Source organism: Notolepis coatsorum, assembly GCF_963971535.1.
Source record: "Notolepis coatsorum genome assembly, chromosome: 9".
Taxonomy (NCBI): domain Eukaryota; kingdom Metazoa; phylum Chordata; class Actinopteri; order Aulopiformes; family Paralepididae; genus Notolepis; species Notolepis coatsorum.
Window position 1 is genome coordinate 102,534,047 of NC_140173.1, and position 19,799 is coordinate 102,553,845.

Genomic DNA, 19,799 nt, shown 5'->3' on the forward strand with positions numbered 1-19,799 from the left:
AATAATATCAACACATAATGATAAGAGTAAAATAGAATAGACAGAGTAAAATAGTGCAGTCACGTCTATAGCTCAAACCACCCACATTCCCATTAACACATTCCCTGCCACGCAATTTGAGCATCTTATACCACTCTCTGCCAGCACTGTAAGCCTATGGAGATGTTCACCTTCTTTGCAGGGCTATAACTTTTTTAATTGTATTGCTAAATTGACATTACTATGGCCCATTCAACATCGATTATCTATCGTTCAGGATGTAGGAACGTTTTACTTTTTCATTCATAGATTCATACAAAAATACTAGGGATGCCCCGATCGATCGGCCACCGATCGTTATTGGCCGATAATCAGTATAAATATGCGATCGGTGATCGGTGATAATGCTTTATTTTCGCTGATCGTCAAACCCGATCTCACTCGCTGTCGCTGAGTTCTGTCTCAGACACCGGGTGGTGCGGCGTCTGCTCATCCCTCCAGCCCCTCCCGCATGCATGTAAACACGGGTCTAGTAGTCTAGTGAGACGGGACACGGGAGGACGGCGTCTCCCTGAGCTAACGTTAGCTTAGCTACCGTTACAAAATGACCCAGTCAACTATTCACTTTTAGTTTAATACATGATGAGGCATTGTCTAACCGAACGGTATCTAGCCGGCCAGCTACCGATAGCTCCTGACATCAACAAACGCTCCAGCAAGTATAGTAGAGATGTGTATGATACCTGTTAGCTGTTAGCTGTTAGCTCACGTTAGCGCAAGTTAGTTCACTGTTCAAAACGAAATGTCCCATTGAACTAAATAATTCACTGAGGCGTTGTATTAACGTTATATATCCGGCTAGCAGTAGCTACAGATAGCTCCTGATATCAATGTCTTATAACACTGATTCGATGCGTATTCGAGCTGAGGGCTTGCTGAGCACAGTTAAGTAACGTTATACCAATAGGGTCCAGGTGCAGCGCCGGAGAATCCTGGCCGTAGCTCAAGGCTACTCGAGTATAGGTCCAGCTGCAGCTCCGGAGAATCCTGGCCGTAGCTGGAGGCTACTAGAGTACACACAGACAGTGGAGCTTGTTGCGTGGTGGCGATGTCTCGCAGATAATACAAGTACAAGTCTAATTATATAATATATATATTTTATAAAAAAATAAAAATAAAAATTATATAAAATACATTTTAATTTATTTTAATCAAAAACAATCGGTATCGGCCGATATGGCTCACGACGATCGGTGATCGGTATCGGTGGCAAAAAACGTGATCGGGGCATCCCTAAAAAATACCGTCTAGAATATAAATATGTTTTTATCGTTTTCTGCAGTAATTCCTAGAACGTGAGATATAGGCATAAACGCATATATAGATTATCAAATGCTGTTTGTTGGCGATACACGCTATATTAAAAATTTCAACTGTACATGATCCTAAACGTTATGACTGATCATGCGCGGATGAATGGGGGGGGGTCGTTTATAATTCCGTGATCGTCAGTAAATGCTTTATGTAGTATGGGTGATATATTGATCAGAGCAGTTTGCATTGATAATAATAAACAAACAGGCTGAAAGTAACGTCAGCGTCCTCTTACCTTTCGACGATGAGACTGGAGGAAAAAGATCCCACTTATTTGACGGCGATCTCCTAAATCCATTTCCGGTTTGTATAATCATAATAAACGGCCAAATCGTATAGATTATTGCGTTATGGCAGCGATCGCTACACACGGACGTGTGTATACAGTCCCGCAACAATATGCGAGTGCCGGACGCATTTCACAGACGCACCGAGATCGACTCGTCCATTTCCGGTTTGGCAACTTGCCGATCATCCACCAGGCGGCAGTATTGAAGCGTTGCAGAGTTGTGCATGCTCCCACTGCATCAGACCAGGGTCCGTGAGGGGAATTATGTCTAACATGGCGAAAAAAGTTAATATGATCTCAATAAATCAAATCAAATCAAATCAAATTTATTTATAGGGCCCGACAACACACGTTAATGTCCCCATGGGCCGTACAGGTCTTCTTTAAACAAGTCAAGAAGAAAACATAACAATAAGTCAAGAACAGAACAAGAACACCATAAGGTCCAAACATTTTTAGATGAATGCAAATAAATGAAAGAATGCAAGCATTCCCAGACATACCCCACGCGAAGGTAAGGAAAAACTCACTAAAACCTAACAATAGGGAAAAAAGCTCCACAGGCAGTGTGGAGGAGAGAAACCTTAGAAGGGCCATTCAAGGGGGGATCTCCCTTCTTAGATGTTGGTGATAGTAGTGTTGCAGACGGACAGTTGGTATATTTATATATATTACTGCATATAATAACGTCGTACACCGTGGATTGGCAGAATTCGCATGAACTTGAAACACGTCGTAAGCCGTTTTTCCGGCGTGGGATGTGTTAACACAATGGCAGCCAAAAACGAGTTAACTCGTTATAGCCTGCCAATCAAATTCTGCCAACAACGAGTAAACTCGTTATTGGATCGTTATTTATTTTATTCGCTATTTCCATTCATAATTCATCCTGCTATGCTGTAGGACTGTGTGGCACTCTGTCTGAGACCGCAACAGTCCGATACCGCCGCTTAGCGCCTTGCGGCCGCTATTGCACTCCATTTGAAACTATGTGGTTTGTTTTCTCAGCCGAGCTGCGGCGTGGGGGCGGGTTCTAAACACTCCGGCAAAACAAGCGCTTATAGGGATGGCATCGACAAGGGTCCCCGCCCACCCGTTCATGTGCAATGCTGATTAACGTTGGACACAGGATCGCTGTGGATATTTGGAATGGCGATCAGATAATTGGATTATTCTTTTTGCAGTACATCAGAGACAAGGTAAGGACTATATGTTATCAATCTTGCGTTGATCCGATATTTTTTTTTCCGCGATCGCAGCGTGTGTCTGTAATGTACTGTGTAATGTATGCCGTTGGTGGCGCTCGAAGCATAGAAAAACGATCCCCCCACCCTTTCGTGCATGCATGATGAAACAATACCCATAATCTAGCGTTGATTTCAGATTGATTCAATAATCAGCTGAGAAATGGCACGATTTATAATGAAATGCAGTAAAGTGCTGTTTGTGTCTGAGTTTCCTGTGATTACACAGGATCACTCTAAAACTATACTCATATTCACCACGGTATAAAACGGAAATGTATGGATGAAGAAATTATCTGTTTTTTGCATGTTGACCGGAAGAAACTCACTGACAATCGACTTTGTTATTAGATCCATAGCTATAATATTTAATATTGTTTTAGCACTACAAACACCGGCATATACCCCCATTGCATTACAGCGCTGGCACAAACGGCCATACGCCCACAGCGACCTCTGGCGACATTCAATTTGCTTTAGTAATTTATGATCACAGGGCCTTTAACCCATATTATATTTAGTTATTTTATGATCACAGGGCCTTTAACCTCTTAATACAGTCCGTATTAATTAATGTAGCATTTTATTTTCAAATGTAAAGACCCTAACCCTGTCAAAACAGCAGTCAAAGTGTATATTTTCAGCACTACGTTTGTTTACCAATGATTTTAAGTGTTATTTATAGAAATCTCAGCGCATTGAGTCAGAAACCGGCGAATATTGACGCAAGGAAATGACGCCGTCAGACATGTTTGTAGTCCTATGAAAGAAGAGACCCAGGGCCTTCGATTGGCTTTCGAATTTCATAAAACTACGCCAGCCCCTGTCAAACTTGGAGCCGTCTACCGTGAAATGATTTTCTAATGTTATTTTCCGTGATTATGTCTCATGGGTCGAACAAACGTTATTGCCATAAAATAGAACATAGTTTGTTTCTTTACCTTTCTGTGAACGTCTAGAAAAAAAACACGTCTCAATCTGGTGACAAATGGCGGAGCATTTTTTATTACAAAAAAGTTACTGTACGTACAGTCGATTTAATTCACTTCTTTGCTGCCCTGTTACGGTGGTACTAAATCCAGACTGAACTCTGCCATTGGAAAGAGGAGATTTGGCCTGATCCATAGATGTATGACTTGGCCATAATAAAGTAATTTATAGGCCAGATATTCTATATTCTAATATATTCATATTTAAAATTGCATGTGTCCGGATGGCAAAATTCAGTACTGTATCTACAAAAAACCCTGTAAATCATATGCCCTTTATTCATTTGCTTAGATTTTTTTGTACACTTGATCTCAAGAAGGTGCTGAATTTTCCACGTCTCTGGTCAATGTTAGCGTGGTGTTATTCACCGTCAAAGATAAAAAATAAATAAAAAAAAGTATAATAATTTATATTCTCCTTTGGTTCATTACAATAAACTCAAGCAAAGTAACAGACACAATGTTTCTGACACTGGGAATACATTCCCCGAGGTTCATAGATGTCCCCAGATACCAAGAACATGCAAATGGCTTTGTAGAAGTGGAGCAATCTTCCATTTACAGAATGTTCTGAGCTAGGGCTTAAGAGGTTAAAGGCCGTTGTTGAGAAGGCTATTTTATAGTGAAATTCACAAAAATATAGACAATAGATGTGCGAATGAAAACAGAACTGGGCTACATGTAATGGCAGAAACAGCCTTCTTAAGAACCCTTCATTACACTTATTTGACCTTCTGAGCACTCTAGACCTTCTCTCTTCTGAAGAAACTAAACTGCTTTTCTGAATAAACCAAATTAGTTTGTTTTAAGTGTTCAGATGAGGACGGTTTTCAATTCCCATGATCTTATAGAACATTGTACGTAGTTGGTTGGTTGTACATTTCAAAGCAGACTTGTAAGGTTCCTGGTGAACATGTCAGTGGTCTCTGAGGCAGAGTCAACATGCCAGTGGTCTCTGAGGCTGTGTCAACATGTCAGTGGTCTCTGAGGCCGCGTCAACATGTCAGTGGTCTCTGAGGCCGCGTCAACATGTCAGTGGTCTCTGAGGCCGCGTCAACATGTCAGTGGTCTCTGAGGCCGCGTCAACATGTCAGTGGTCTCTGAGGCCGCGTCAACATGTCAGTGGTCTCTGAGGCCGCGTCAACATGTCAGTGGTCTCTGAGGCCGCGTCAACATGTCAGTGGTCTCTGAGGCTGCGTCAGTAGATACAGCTGTACCACAGAACAGGGATGAACGCACCTGAACTCTAACTAGCCTCGTCTTTCCTGCAGGAGCGCCTCTCTAGACGTGGAGCCCATCTACACATTCAGAGCCCACAGGTAAAGCCCCCTTTTAACATACAAAAAGGTTTCCATTTGAATGTTGATTCAGCAACGCTCTATAATTTATAGATATAACGCATATAATGCCTTAACAAGAGCTTTATAACGGATGTATGGCTCATTCATTCTCATCCAATCAGTAAATGTGTCATGTAGCTGTTATCAAGCTTCAATGTGTCATGTAGCCATTATCAAGCTTGAATGTGTCATGTAGCTGTTATCAAGCTTGAATGTGTCATGTAGCTGTTATGAAGCTTGAATGTGTCATGTAGCTGTTATCAAGCTTCAATGTGTCATGTAGCCGTTATCAAGCTTGAATGTGTCATGTGGCTGTTATGAAGCTTGAATGTGTCATGTGGCTGTTATGAAGCTTGAATGCGTCATGTGGCTGTTATGAAGCTTGAATGCGTCATGTGGCTGTTATGAAGCTTGAATGTGTCATGTAGCTGTTATGAAGCTTGAATGTGTCATGTAGCTGTTATGAAGCTTGAATGTGTCATGTGGCTGTTATGAAGCTTGAATGTGTCATGTAGCTGTTATGAAGCTTGAATGTGTCATGTAGCTGTTATGAAGCGTCCATGTGTCATGTAGCTGTTATGAAGCTTGAATGCGTCATGTGGCTGTTATGAAGCTTGAATGTGTCATGTAGCTGTTATGAAGCTTCAATGTGTCATGTGGCTGTTATGAAGCTTCTATGTGTCATGTAGCTGTTATGAAGCTTGAATGTGTCATGTGGCTGTTATGAAGCTTGAATGTGTCATGTAGCGGTTATGAAGCTTGAATGTGTCATGTAGCTGTTATGAAGCTTGAATGTGTCATGTAGCTGTTATGAAGCTTGAATGTGTCATGTGGCTGTTATGAAGCTTGAATGTGTCATGTGGCTGTTATGAAGCTTAAATGTGTCATGTAGCTGTTATGAAGCTTCCATGTGTCATGTAGCTGTTATGAAGCTTCAATGTGTCATGTGGCTGTTATGAAGCTTGAATGTGTCATGTTACGAAGCTCTTGTTAAGGCATTATGATTGTGTTATATATCAGGGTTCTTGTAAAAGTGTTGCGGTTAAATAGACATAAAGATATTTTGCACTCTTCCATAACTTACATAATGGGTTTTCTACCAAAAGTGGAGATGTATTGTATTATGAACAATATATCCATATATAGACATGAAGCCCTGTGCTCACCTGTGCTGACATGCTGGTGCTGTGCCCACAGGGGAGCTGTGCTGTGTGTGGTGATGAGCAGCACAGGGGACCAGTGCTTCAGTGGAGGGGTTGACGGGACCATCCAGAGCTGGAACACTCCCAACCCCAACATCGACCCCTACGACTCCTACGGTAACTGCGACGTCTCCTTTCTGCACATGTGACCGAGCCCAGCAGTTCGTGGCACAAGTCTCCCTCTGTAATTTTTTTCCGATTTCTTACAGATTATGAAAGTACAGAATTGAAGCTTTCAAATGATGTGTCATACATTGAACATATTTGAAGAGGATATGTTTATTTGAATCTAGTTAAACCTCAAGTCTCAGAGCAGAGAAAAGCATAGAACATCCAATCTAAAGTTTGGCTGCATTTTTAACACCTTGGCAGTCGGGTACTAAATGTCACAAACTGTCTTTTTTTAAACAAATGTTTTTACTATTTAGAGATACTATACATTTACATTTACATTTAGTCATTTAGCTGACGCTTTTATCCAAAGCGACTTACAAGTTCTGTACGACAAGCCATCAGGACGGGCACAACTCTATCAGCTGAGTAACAATGTTCATCAAAGTGTTGAGTGCTACAGTGTAGGTTAGTTTATTAGGACAAGTGCATGACAATAATAACTATAACTGTTAGCTGTTACAGTAAATATGTTCTGAACCTCTTAAGCACAGACGGCAGGCTGTCACATCCTTGCGCGCACATCGCAGCACTTTGCCCTCGTCTGTTGTAGCCAAGGAGCGTCTGCTCCAAAAGCTATCCCAGACGAGCGCTGAGAGTGGGGGAATGTGACACAAGAAGTCGAAGAAGTAAATTTTTTGGATGAGAGCCTCTGACGAGCGGACGGCCATTTTGGATAATCATGCAGAATTTTTACCGGTACACACATTACAAAAACCTTTGTAAAACATACATTTTAACTTTGGACCTGTACTACATAAGACGTCAGGCTATGGAACCATTATGTTATCCAGCTCCTACCTCTCAGAAACTTCAGAATGTTACATTTCAAAAGAGACCAGACTCATGCATGCATAAAGTATAATAAATCACAAATTACTTTGGGTATGCAATTGTCCAAAAAAAATAAGAACTAGCCCTATTTTTGCCCGATGCTTAACTCATTGGGCGCCAAAAACTTAATATCTTGTGTTTCGCCGCCAAGCACTGAGTGCCAAAAACGTAATATCTCGTTTTTAGATCCTTTGATCTTTTTCCTTTGATTCCCGTTCTAAACACTCGCCTGGAGCTCTCTAGGTCTCTCTTGCTCATCTGCCTACGTTGGAATTGCAATGACGATATAATATCACCAGGTGGCAGTATCGCCTACCTTTTGAACTCGGGATATCAGTTGTCTTCCAGCCTGGGCCAGTACTGAGTTTACCTCCAGCTCTTTCCGCCTAGGAGTGGGTCACAACATAGCAATCGGTGGAAGATTTGGTGCCTCAGAGCTATTCTTTCCTGTATGGTAGACATGCCCAATATACACGAGTAAATGTGATCGCCATGGGATCGACTGGGATTTATTCATTTTGGAGTACTTTCTGACTGAGGTAAGGTCTCCTGCTGGTATTTTAAGTATTTGGGGTTTCAGGCGATCAACCAGAACCATTTGGGCATATTGCATATAACGCGTCATATCTCGCTATCTATGAAAAAAGACTGGATTATTTTGGAAAGGGGCGATGTTTAGCGTGTAATAGTGTAAAAACTACAGTATGTAGAAATTAACTGATTAGTCAGTGATTGACTGCAAACAATGCCTGTCAAATGAGCCATACTATTGTCTCCATAGCTATAATACAGAACACACGATGGGTCTGCAAACATCACTAAAATGGTCAATAACGCTGGCGCCATTGAGTACAGATGGGGAAGGGTCGTGGTGCCCAAAGAGTTAAGTGGTTAACCTCTTATCCATCGTGCAAGAATGGGGCTAGTTTTGCATAAAACGCCTGACGATTGCTTACCCAAAGTAATTTGCGATTTATTCTTGAACCACTTATAGCATAATGTAATTATGCATGAGTCTGGTCTCTTTTGAAAGGAAACATTGTGAACATTCTTCCACAACAGGAAGAATCAAAGAGGTTTCAACACACTGAAATAAAAATAGTTTACTCACGTCTTTGTTTACTTGCAAACAGATGCCTGTTTTTGAGTTCAAGCTGAGAGGTAGGAAATGGGGGGGAAAAACGGTTCCCCCTGTCAATAATCTGCCCTTTATTTTGGTACACTTGATCTCAAGAATGCTGAATTGATGCTTGATGCTGAATGAGCTCAGTGGCAATTCTTCACGTCTTCACTTCATGTAGAAGTGGAGCAATCTTCCATTTACTTGGGTATGTACTTTTAGGCAAATTTTCTGAAAATATATTATAATCTTAACTAGTGCTGTCAGGCGATAAAAAAAAGTAATCTAATTAATTACAGGATTTGTAATTAATTAATCTAATTAATCGCATTTTAATCGCATAACCATTTTATGCCCGATATTCTATATTCTATAATCATATTTCAAATTGCATGTGTCCGGATGGCAGAATTCAGTACTGTATCTACAAAACCTTCTGTTTAATCATCTTCCATCTATTAATTTGCTTCGATTTTTCAGGTCTGGTCAATTTGAGCATGGTGTTATTCACAGTCAAAGATAAAACATTTTTTTATCGATATTCTCATTTGGTTCATTACAATTTTATCAAGCCTAGTAACAGACACAGTATTTCTGACACTGGGAATACATTCCCTGAGATCCATATATGTCCCTAGAATCAGATACCAAGAACATGCAAATGGACCATATAAAAAAGAAATCTGTACATGTGTATTCTACGTTCTTATGGAATGAATGAGAGAGAGAAAAAAAACAGTAATTTTTTTTTTGTAGTTAATTTTGGGTTAATTTTCATAACGTGATAATTTGCTGTCTAATTAATTTATGTGCCACGCCCCTTCTGGGAAGTGACCCCTTCCTTGCCGTCCATTAACCCCATGTAAACGTAGTTGTAGTTTGTAGAGCTAAACCTATATTTTATAGTATAGCTATGGGTCTAATAACGCCGTCGAGTCTCAGTGAGTTGCTTCTGGTAAACGTGCAAAAAAATATTATTTTTTCATCTGTACTTTTCCGTTTTATACTGTTTTGAATATGAATATAGTTTGGTTGCTTCTGAGTAATTCCAGGGAATTAGCAGCGTTTTTGTGTAATTCAATAAACACGTTGTCATTTTTCGCCTGATTATCGGATCTTCCTGAAATCAATGCTAGATCATTATTATTATCCTTCCTCGTGCACGCATGCAATGTGGTTTAGACCGGCGCGCCCCCTACCCCCCCTCCTGCAACCCAACGGCAAACAGCCATACATAAAACACAGATAGCTTCAATCGTGGTAGAAATAAATGTCAGATCAACGCAAGCTTTCATACCGGTATATAGTGTCCTTACCTGGTCTCTGATGTAATGCAAAAAAAAGAATCCAATTATCTCATCGCCATTCCAGTTATCCACAGCGATCCTGTCTCTGACGTTGTTGGGCATTGCACTTCAACGGACGGGCGGGGTCAGTAGTCCAAACCATCCCTACAAGCGTGTGTTTTGCCGGAGTGTTTAGGACCCGCCCCCACGCCGCAGCTCGGTAGAGAAAATAAACGAGCCCGTTTCTAACGGGGTGCAATAATGGCTGAATGCGTTAGAGGGCGGTATAAGACCCTCTGCCAGCTCAGACACACGCAGAACAGTATGCTCACGGTGCCCCGCTGAATTATGAATTGCAATAGCGAATAAAAGAAATACTGTGAGAAAAACGTAGATCTATGTTTCCGGCACTCAACGATCAGGCGACAGAAACGTAGTTCTACGTTTTCGGCAACCAAATGGTTAAGCCTGGAGCCCTATTTTCTGTAAATCCGCCTAAAATACATACCTAAGTAAATGGAATATTGCTCCAGTTCTACAAGGTCCATTTGCATGTTCTTGGTATCTAGGGACATCTATGGACCTCAGTGAATGTATTCCCAATGTCAGACATATTGTGTCTATTACTAGGCTTGCTTAAATTGTGATGAAACAAAGGAGAATATGAATTATGATTTTTCTTTGCATCTTTGACAGTGAATAACACCATGCTATGACCAGACATGAAAAACTGTCACTGAGCTCATTTAGTACCTTCTTGAGATCACGTGATCAAAATATAAGGAAAAGGGAAGATGATTAAACAGAAGGTTTTGTAGATACAGTACTTAATTCTCCTATCCGGACCAATGCAATTTGAAGTATTATTATAGAATATAGAATAGCAGGCTTATAAATTACCTTATTATAACCAATTCGCACATTTATGGATTGTGCCAAATCTTATCTTTCAAATGCCCGAGGTCAATTTGGATTTAGTATTACCAGGCGTGCATAAGAACAGATAATGAAATCTACTGTATGTACATTCCTGCCAGAGTGCCGCCATTTTGAAATTGATTTCAAATCTGATTGTTGCTAAAGGCTCAAAATAGGGCAGACAAACTAACTGTGCTCCAATATATGCCAATACCGTTCAGTTTTGTGGTATATTATCCAGAGTAATAAGAGATATTAAAAAAATTCATACAGAAGTAATTAGCTTGAAGCCTTTGGGAAGTGTCGTTTTGAAAAATTCCAACACTCATTGAAAGCTATGGACGTCCTCTTCAAAATGGCCCCAAAATGACTACAATTACTGACGGTCAATATTTCAAAATGGCCGACTTTCGAGATCAAAACAACACAAAAATTAAAACTAAAATGTATCTAATAACACTTTAACCTATTGGTAAACTAACATATTGATGATAATATACATTATAACTGCTGTTGTGACATGGTTATGATGTTTATACTTGAATACGTTTGACTAAAACTATAATTGTCAGTATGCAGAGCTTGATTTATGACGTGATGTCATTTGCGGTCCGCCCCCGGACCGCACGGGCGGAAGAGGTTAAAGGAACATCGGTTAGCCTAGGCGTTGCGTCAACTTAACACCTCCTAGAATTTAAGATAGGTTACCGGTACTGTCCACTTCCATTCATTGTGCTAAGCTAGGCTAGCATGCAGCCAGATAGCTTTCTTCTGAAACCGCTATCTTATTTTCTGACTGTAAGCAAATTTCTCACAATGTTGGCGTGTTCTTTCAAGATCACACAACAATCTTTATAGGTGAGAATCAGAATGTGTTCTGAACCCATATGCAAGACATTGTTGGAATTGATTTAAAAACCAAAGGGAGAGGGGGGGGGGGGTAATTATGTATATTACAATTTTGGGGTTAAAATTCTCTTTGGTGGTCAGTAATAGAAAATAAGAGTTTAATAAGCGGTTAAAATTACATGAAATAGCAGTTTTGAATCCCAGCTCATGTCTCTGTTATTTGGAATATGATCATTCCTGGATGACCAGTGACTTGTTTTGTGTGTGTTTCAAGTGTTGTTTTATTCGTCACATATAAGGTACATGTACGTACATTACAGTGAAAGGCTTGGTTATGTATGAGCCACCTGAGATTGTGCTTCATACTAGGGCTGCAACTAATGACTAATTTGGTAGTCGACTAATCTGCCGATTATTTTTTCGATTAGTCGACTAATCGAAAACCAATGTAAACAACAACAAAAAAAATAAAATAATTTTTTTTTTTTTTTTTTTTTTTTTTTTTTAATTACCTATCTTTGTGAAAGTGGCTTCTCAGCTCTGGTCCAGCTGAAGACAGAGCAGAGGAACAGATTGGACATTGAGCATGACCTCAGAGTTGCTTGTCTACCATCACCCCAGACTTTGAGACTCTTGTCAGGACCAAACAACAACATCATAACATGATGATCCCATAGCAAATTAAAATAATGACTCATGAAACATTTGAATTTGGATCTTTAAGCCACTTTAAATGAAAATGTATTTGAAGAACAATACAGCAATCACTCATAACAAGATAAATAAATTAAATAATACAAATTAAAGTGGAAGTGTACTTTAAATAACTTTTGTTTGCTGTGTGTGAGAGGAGTCCGTGTGTGTGTGTATGTGTGTGTGTCTTACTCTGATCGCTGTGTGAGTGAGAGGAGTGTGTGTACTGTGTAATTTGTGTGTGTGTCTTACTCTGATCGCTGTGTGAGTGAGAGGTGTGTACTGTGTAATTTGTGTATGTGTGTGTGTCTTACTCTGATCGCTGTGTGTGAGTGAGAGGAGTGTGAATGTGTGTGTGTGTCTTACTCTGATCGCTGTGTGTGAGAGAGAGGAGTGTGAATGTGTGTGTGTCTTACTCTGATCGCTGTGTGTGAGTGAGAGGAGTGTGTATGCGTGTGTGTCTTACTCTGATCGCTGTGTGTGAGTGAGAGGAGTGTGTATGTGTGTCTTACTCTGATCGCTGTGTGTGAGTGAGAGGAGTGCGTGTGTAATGTATTGTGTGTCTAGTCTGATCATCATCTCCTGCAGGGGAACAATGTTTTCAATGTCCAAAATTTGCTATGGGATCATCATGTTATGATGTTGTCTGGAACCCTGAGAAGCCACTCTCACAAAGATAGGTAGTGCACAAAAAAAATAATAATAATAATAAATTAAATAACGTTTTTTTTTTTAATTTTTTTTTTTAATGACTAATCGACGCAACAATTTCTCGTCGACGATTTTTTATAATCGACGTCGTCGATTATGTCGACTAATCGTTGCAGCCCTACTTCATACAGTAAAAAAAGTTAAACAATAAAGACCAAACACTATACAAAATAAACACTGTACAAAACGAAAGTACAAAATGCAAAGATGAGGTAGAGATGTAGTGCAAATATTTTAGTAATAAAAGATGTGTGTGTGTGTGTGCGCAGATCCCTCTGTCCTGCGCGGGGCCCTGTGTGGACACACTGACTCAGTGTGGGGCCTGGTCTACAGCAGTGGTCACCAGCGACTGCTGTCCTGCTCGGGAGACGGTACCGTCAGACTGTGGGATGCCAACAGCGTGTCCCCCGCCCTGGCCGTCTTCACTGAGGACAAAGGTACATAGTGATAGAAATCGAGTGTTTTCAGCCTTTTGTTGATTGGTTCATCTGCCCTTCCGTGAAGTCTCTGCGTTGTTTATTTATTTATTGTTGAGGCCCTCGTTCGGTGGAATTCTGTCCTCCCACGCGCTTACTGGCTGAAACACTGGTCTCCCCTGTTAATGCATCCGGACATAAATGTCATCAGAAGAAGGATGTTTAAGGTTCTTGTACAGAATCAACTAATTGAAAGTCTTTAGAGGTATAAGAGAGCTGAAGTTCCATCTCTCTCTGTCCCGGTGCTATCTCTCCTAGCTTCCCGCTAACGGCCTATCTCCTCGTGGTCCTTGCTAGCTCCCCCTCCAGCCTCAGAAGAGGCTGGAGCTCTGCTTGATGCTCTGCTTGATAATCAGTGAAAACACCCAAATCCTTCAATAGTTGGGAACTAACTTGCTCGTCGAGTTGGCCACAGTGAATGGTGAATTCAGACTTTTCAGACTTTCACCAGCCGATTTTAAAGCGGATTTGTGACAAATTTGAACATAGACCCATGTATCAGCTGTGAAATACATTTGAATGTCTTAGTGTGAAGACCTGCACCGCGGGGTCTAGCCTCTGTTCTGATAGAATTGTGTCTCCAGCCTCTGTTCTGATAGAATTGTGTCTCCAGCCTCTGTTCTGATAGAATTGTGTCTTCAGCCTCTGTTCTGATAGAATTGTGTCTCACTCTCCACTAGGGATGTCCGATATTATCGGCCGACCGATATTATCGGCCGATATCGGCAGTAAAATGTGATATCGGAAAATATCGGTATCGGTTTAAAAACAAAAAAAAACAATAACAATATTTGTTATATATATATCCAGTGAAATTATTAGTTACCTGAAATTATTCAGTTTTTTGGACGGGGAAACCCTGCATATATCGGTATCGGTTGATATCGGTTGATATCGGTATCGGAAATTAAGAGTTGGACAATATCTGAATATCGGTATCGGTAAAAAAGCCAATATCGAGCATCCCTACTCTCCACCCTTTTTTCTGATATAATTGTTTCCAGTCTCTATTCTGATAGAATTGGGCCTCCAGCCTCTGTTTTAATAGGATAATGCCTCCAGCCTCTGTTTTAATGGGATAATGTCTCCAGCCTCTGTTTTAATAGGATAATGTCTCCAGCCTCTGTTTTAATGGGATAATGTCTCCAGCCTCTGTTTTAATGGGATAATGTATCCAGCCTCTGTTTTAATGGGATAATGTCTCCAGCCTCTGTTTTAATGGGATAATGTCTCCAGCCTCTGTTTTAATGGGATAATGTATCCAGCCTCTGTTTTAATGGGATAATGTATCCAGCCTCTGTTTTAATGGGATAATGTCTCCAGACTCTGTTTTAATAGGATAATGTCTCCAGCCTCTCTTCTGATAGATTTGTGTCTCCAGGTTGGATTTGGTGGGAATTCTACAGGATTGTTCCACATAGCACATCATTGATATATTTTTTTTTTTATCACTTTTATAAACGAATGCATCAGGAGAGATGCAGCAATGACATCTGTGAGACAGGAAGCAGCCAGTTTGTGAAGAAACTGGCCAACTTTTGTCTGGTGGCCAGTGTTGTTCACTGTATTGGCCTTTGCCTTCATCATTAATTGCATGTTTTTCTGAAACAGTTGAACTAAATGTGTCCTCCCTGTGCTTCTGCCTCAGAGCTGGGGCTGCCCTCGTCAGTAGATCTGGTCTGCAGTGAACCCGCTCACATGGTCACCTCCTTCACCAGTGGACACATCGGCCTCTTCAACATGGAGACCAAGCAGAAAGTTCTCAGTCTCGAGTCCACAGTGGAGCCAGGTAGGCCTGGTGTTAATGAGTCACTAAGAGAAGTAGGACTGGTTATAGTCAGGTAGGCCTGTGTTTAATGAGTCACTGTTACGCACCCCTGTGGAGGGGCGCAACACAAGGCAACAGACATACAGTAATGGGTGAGGATGCAGCGACACAAAACCAGGAAACAGTTTGCAAAATAATAATATTTATTTACACAAAAGGCAACACAGAGATCAATGAGGACTACCAGTGGCACCAAATCAAACACAAAAAGGAAAAGAAAACCCACCCCCCCCCCCCCTTTACGGGCACGAAGCACCCCGAAAAGTACAGTGGGTGGTGCTCACTCTAAGCTAGGATATTTAACAGCAGGTAACCTACGTGATGTAAATGTAGACCCCAGGGTATCTTCATGTCCTCAATTGTCCCTGTGTGCGAAATCAAAAGGTTAATATACAGAGAAAAGGAATCACCATAGGCTGGGTGACAAATGACAAGCAAACATACAAAGGGTTGGATTACAGAAATGTGCAATAATATGTACCACAAAAGATATGTTTCTATAACAAATAGCACAAAGAACCAGAGCTCACAAAAGATACAATTATGCCCCAAAAGCCACAGCTCTAAAAACAACAATAATGCCCCCAAAAGCCAGAGAGACAGAACGGAACACAAACTGGGACATATGAAAGAGTGTGGAGGTTGATTGCAGATTGGGATCAGGTGGTGCTGGGGAACTGGAGTGCTGATTGCAACCAGGTGGTGCTGGGGACTGGAACTGATTCACTAAGATGTAGGACTGGATTATAGTCAGGTAGGCCTTAGGCCATGTCCACACGTATCTGAATCTTTTGCAAAACGCACATTTTCTTCCACGTTTGGGCCTTTCATCCACACGTAAACAGTGTTTTCAGAAACATAAACGGAGATTTTCGAAAACGCATTTTAAAGTGAAGATTTTCCAAAATATCGGTTCAGTGGATCCGTGTAGCCACTGTAAACGCATAGTCTAGATAAACGATGACGCCACAGCTCACTACGCATGCTCAGACTGTTGTTCTATCTATGGCAATAGGCGCCCGTAGCCTTGAAGCACATGCAGGTAATAAGATGGACAGCGCCTGGTGCTGAAATGACAGACAGAAATAGCATGTAGTTTCTTCCCCCTCGATTCCTCAAATGTATATATTTTATTTTATTGATCTCTGCCTCTTAAGCAGTACTGTATATTTGTATGTATATCATAAATGTCTGGATGTAACAGTACTGTATATATCTACAGTGCGACAGATTCGGCCATCAGACGCTGCTTGCGTGTAATATGTAATAGGGATGTATCAGTTATTTAGTTAGGCCTACTGGACATTTTCGTTTACATAAGTAGATTTTTCGTTTTTGTTTATTTATTAAGTTAATATAAACCGTGTTTCAAAAGTTTTTGAGGTTGTTAAATACACGCTTTTGATTTATTTAAGTGGCGAGTGACGTTTTTTTCGTCTGCTTATTTCTCGAGAAATACAATGTCAATGTTGAGACCTTGAGATCACAATATCGCGATTCCAAAACAAAATAAGGCGAGGCATTATCACAAACTGTTGCAAAGATATTTAATGTTTTGCTAAACATGTCTAGTTTTGTGCCCGGCTTCAGTTAAAAGCCAAATTAGACGCGCGACAGAAGAGGTCTGCACCTGATGCGCTCGGATGTTGCGGATAGTTGAGGATGTTGGCATCACGCGTGAACAGTACAATGCAATTAATGAATGACTTGTTGTAATTAGTATATATATAGTTTGTGATAAGGACTCGCCATATTTATTTATTGTATCTCTCCGTCGCCCAGTGCGCAGAAGTAAAGCATTGAATCGTGACATATCTAGATTGGTTGTTTCCTCTGGACTGCATCTAATCCTCCGCTATATCTATGAATTGAAAATGGGGGACCCTGATGTAAACAAGACAAACGTCTTTCTCTGGTCTGCATCCCCTTAACAATTGTGTGTATTGAGCCGAACTGTATTGTACCCATTCTGCAATCTGTTAAATAAAGTTTTCATTCATTCATTCATTCATTCATTCATTCATTCATTCATTCATTCATTCATTCATTCATTCATTCATTCATCTATTTATCATCTATGTATGTCAATATAGCCAATGGAAATGCTAGGAATGGTCACGTGGGCTGGGTGAACCAATGGACAATTCCTATAGTTTCTCAGTCGTCCTGACCGCTCGTACCACTATGGTATTTGAGATATCGCTTATCGCCACCTACTGGCCTGCATGCTTGTTGGAGCAATTTATATGCGTTTATGTGTTTGCGTCTGGATCATTTGACTTTTATTTTTTTAACACTGTCGTGTGGACGAGGATTTTTTTTTTAAACAGAGCCTGAGAATATCCGTTTGGCAAAAGATCCAGATACGTGTGGACATGGCCTTACTTACTGAGCCACTAAGAGAGGTAGGACTGGTTATAGTCAGGTAGGCTTCAACTTCAAATTACTTTATGAAGGAGGTTGGCACGAAGCTACCTAAGCCCCTTTTGTTTAATGATGTAGCTCTGTATCGACGGCCTGAGGGCATTAGTTTGTAATGGGTGTGTGTTGTCAACTATTTGGGAGGCCTTTTTAACTGTCCGTTTCTTGTGGATGCTGCTGAGTGGCTCCTAGTCCTTCCCAATGATCTTGCCGCTGATCTTAACGACCCTGTCGAGAGGTTTCCGGTTGATGGCACGCATCACTCCAATCCATGATGTAATGTTAAAGGACATTATCGATTCCACAAAGGAGTTGTAGAAAGCCTGCAGGATTGAAGCTTCCTCATCTTCCTGAGGAAGAACAGTCGCTGATGGCTTGGCACTTAGAGTGGATGTTATCTGTGTTGGTCTTGAAGGTAAGCTTATGGTCGATGGTGGTGCCAAGATATTTGTACTCCTCAACGCGCTCTATTTTCTGGCCATTTATCTCCAGAGCCGGGGGAGTTGTGGGGTCACGCCTGAAGTCCACCAGCAGTTCCTTAGTTTTGCTGGGGTTTAGGTCCAGGAAGTTGTTCTTACACCACTCTGCGAACCTGTTCATTACTGAGCCACTAAGAGAGGTGGACTGGTTTTAGTCAGGTAGGCCTTACTTACTGAGTCACTAAGAGAGGTAGGACTGGTTCTAGTCAGGTAGGCCTTACTTACTGAGTCACTAATAGCCCTTTTACACCAGCCAGGCTCCGTGCTGGAGCCGGTTCCCGAACGTAATCTTGCACCGGCCGGCGTGTTCAGACCGGGATTAATTGGTTCAGAACGTGACAAATCGGTGCTCAGCTGGCACCGGAAAATAGTTGGTTTTCCTCGCGAACCGTGACATCATCAGCGGGCGTGTCATATTCCAGGCTGTGAAGACGGGGAAAGTAGAGAATCGGCATTGCACTCAACAGATTCATTCAACAGGAAGCGATTTGAGAGTACAATACACCATCCAACCAGAGTGGATAAAGAAATGCTCCAGAAATGAATATGCGTAGGGAAAGGCTTAACGAGTCAGCGTGAGAGCGCACACACAAAAGCACACACCATGATATCTGATTTATTAATGCCAAATAATGGACAACGACCGCAATTGGCACTTGAAAAGTGTAAATGATGGATTAGTCAGTAGTAATTCATGACGGCCCGTTTAGCTCAGCTGGTTAGTTCGCTACCTGTGGAGCGAAAGGTCCAGAGTTTGAATCTCTTGCTTACTTTTTTTTTTCTGTAACGTTAATAAATGTATCCACTCTGGTTGATGAGATAAGATATTCCTTTATTGATCCCCTTGGGGAAATTCAGGCATCATAGCAGCATGGGAGATGGGGGGGGGGGGGGGTACAGATAGTAAAAACAACACAAGCAGTGTAAACAAATAAGTCAATATAATTACTATCTAACCAACTGAAATATACAGTATTCACAGTATCACAGTATTCACATAAGGTGCAGTATGCATAAGGTGGTGTTATTGTCCTCTTTGGGACACCAGAGTGGATAAATTATTTAACGATAAAAAAAAAAAAAAAGTAAGCAAGAGATTCAAACTCGGGACCTTTCGCTCCACAGGCAACAAACTAACCAGCTGAGCTAAACGGGCCGTCATGAATTACTACTGACTAATGCATCATTTACACTTTTCAAGTGCCAATTGCGGTCGTCATCCATTATTTAGCATTGATAAATCAGATATCATGCCATTATGTCATGTTCTACAGTAAGACTTACAACTATATGATACCCATTAAAACAAGTCATTCAAATAATAGAAGCATACTTTTCTGGAACGATTCATTTCAAACGTATACAGCGTGTGTGTGCGCTCTTGCGCTGAGGCTCGCTCTCCACGCATTAGTTTTACCTGAGTAACGCCCCCGTTGATGACGGAGACGGTGGAATGTTGGTTCTGCTTAAATGGGTGTAAACGCGGGCCGGTTCGCCAGAGGGCACCAGAGTTCAGAGGGTTGAGAACGGAGCTGGAGCTTGAACCGGGGCTTTCAGTACTCTGCTATGAATGAAAATACGCCGGTATAGTTGCTA

The 19,799-nt window shown here is 41.1% G+C and overlaps 1 protein-coding gene across 1 annotated transcript in view; it reads left to right on the plus strand.

Annotated features, from left to right (window-relative positions):
* strn (striatin, calmodulin binding protein) overlaps positions 1-19,799 on the plus strand; it is a 284,127-nt gene that overhangs the window by 234,375 nt on the left and 29,953 nt on the right. The window contains exons 12-15 of the mRNA XM_084321683.1: positions 5,147-5,194; positions 6,413-6,534; positions 13,269-13,436; positions 15,124-15,264. Coding sequence (XP_084177809.1) covers positions 5,147-5,194; positions 6,413-6,534; positions 13,269-13,436; positions 15,124-15,264 — 479 coding nt within the window. The remainder of the gene's footprint in view (positions 1-5,146; positions 5,195-6,412; positions 6,535-13,268; positions 13,437-15,123; positions 15,265-19,799) is intronic.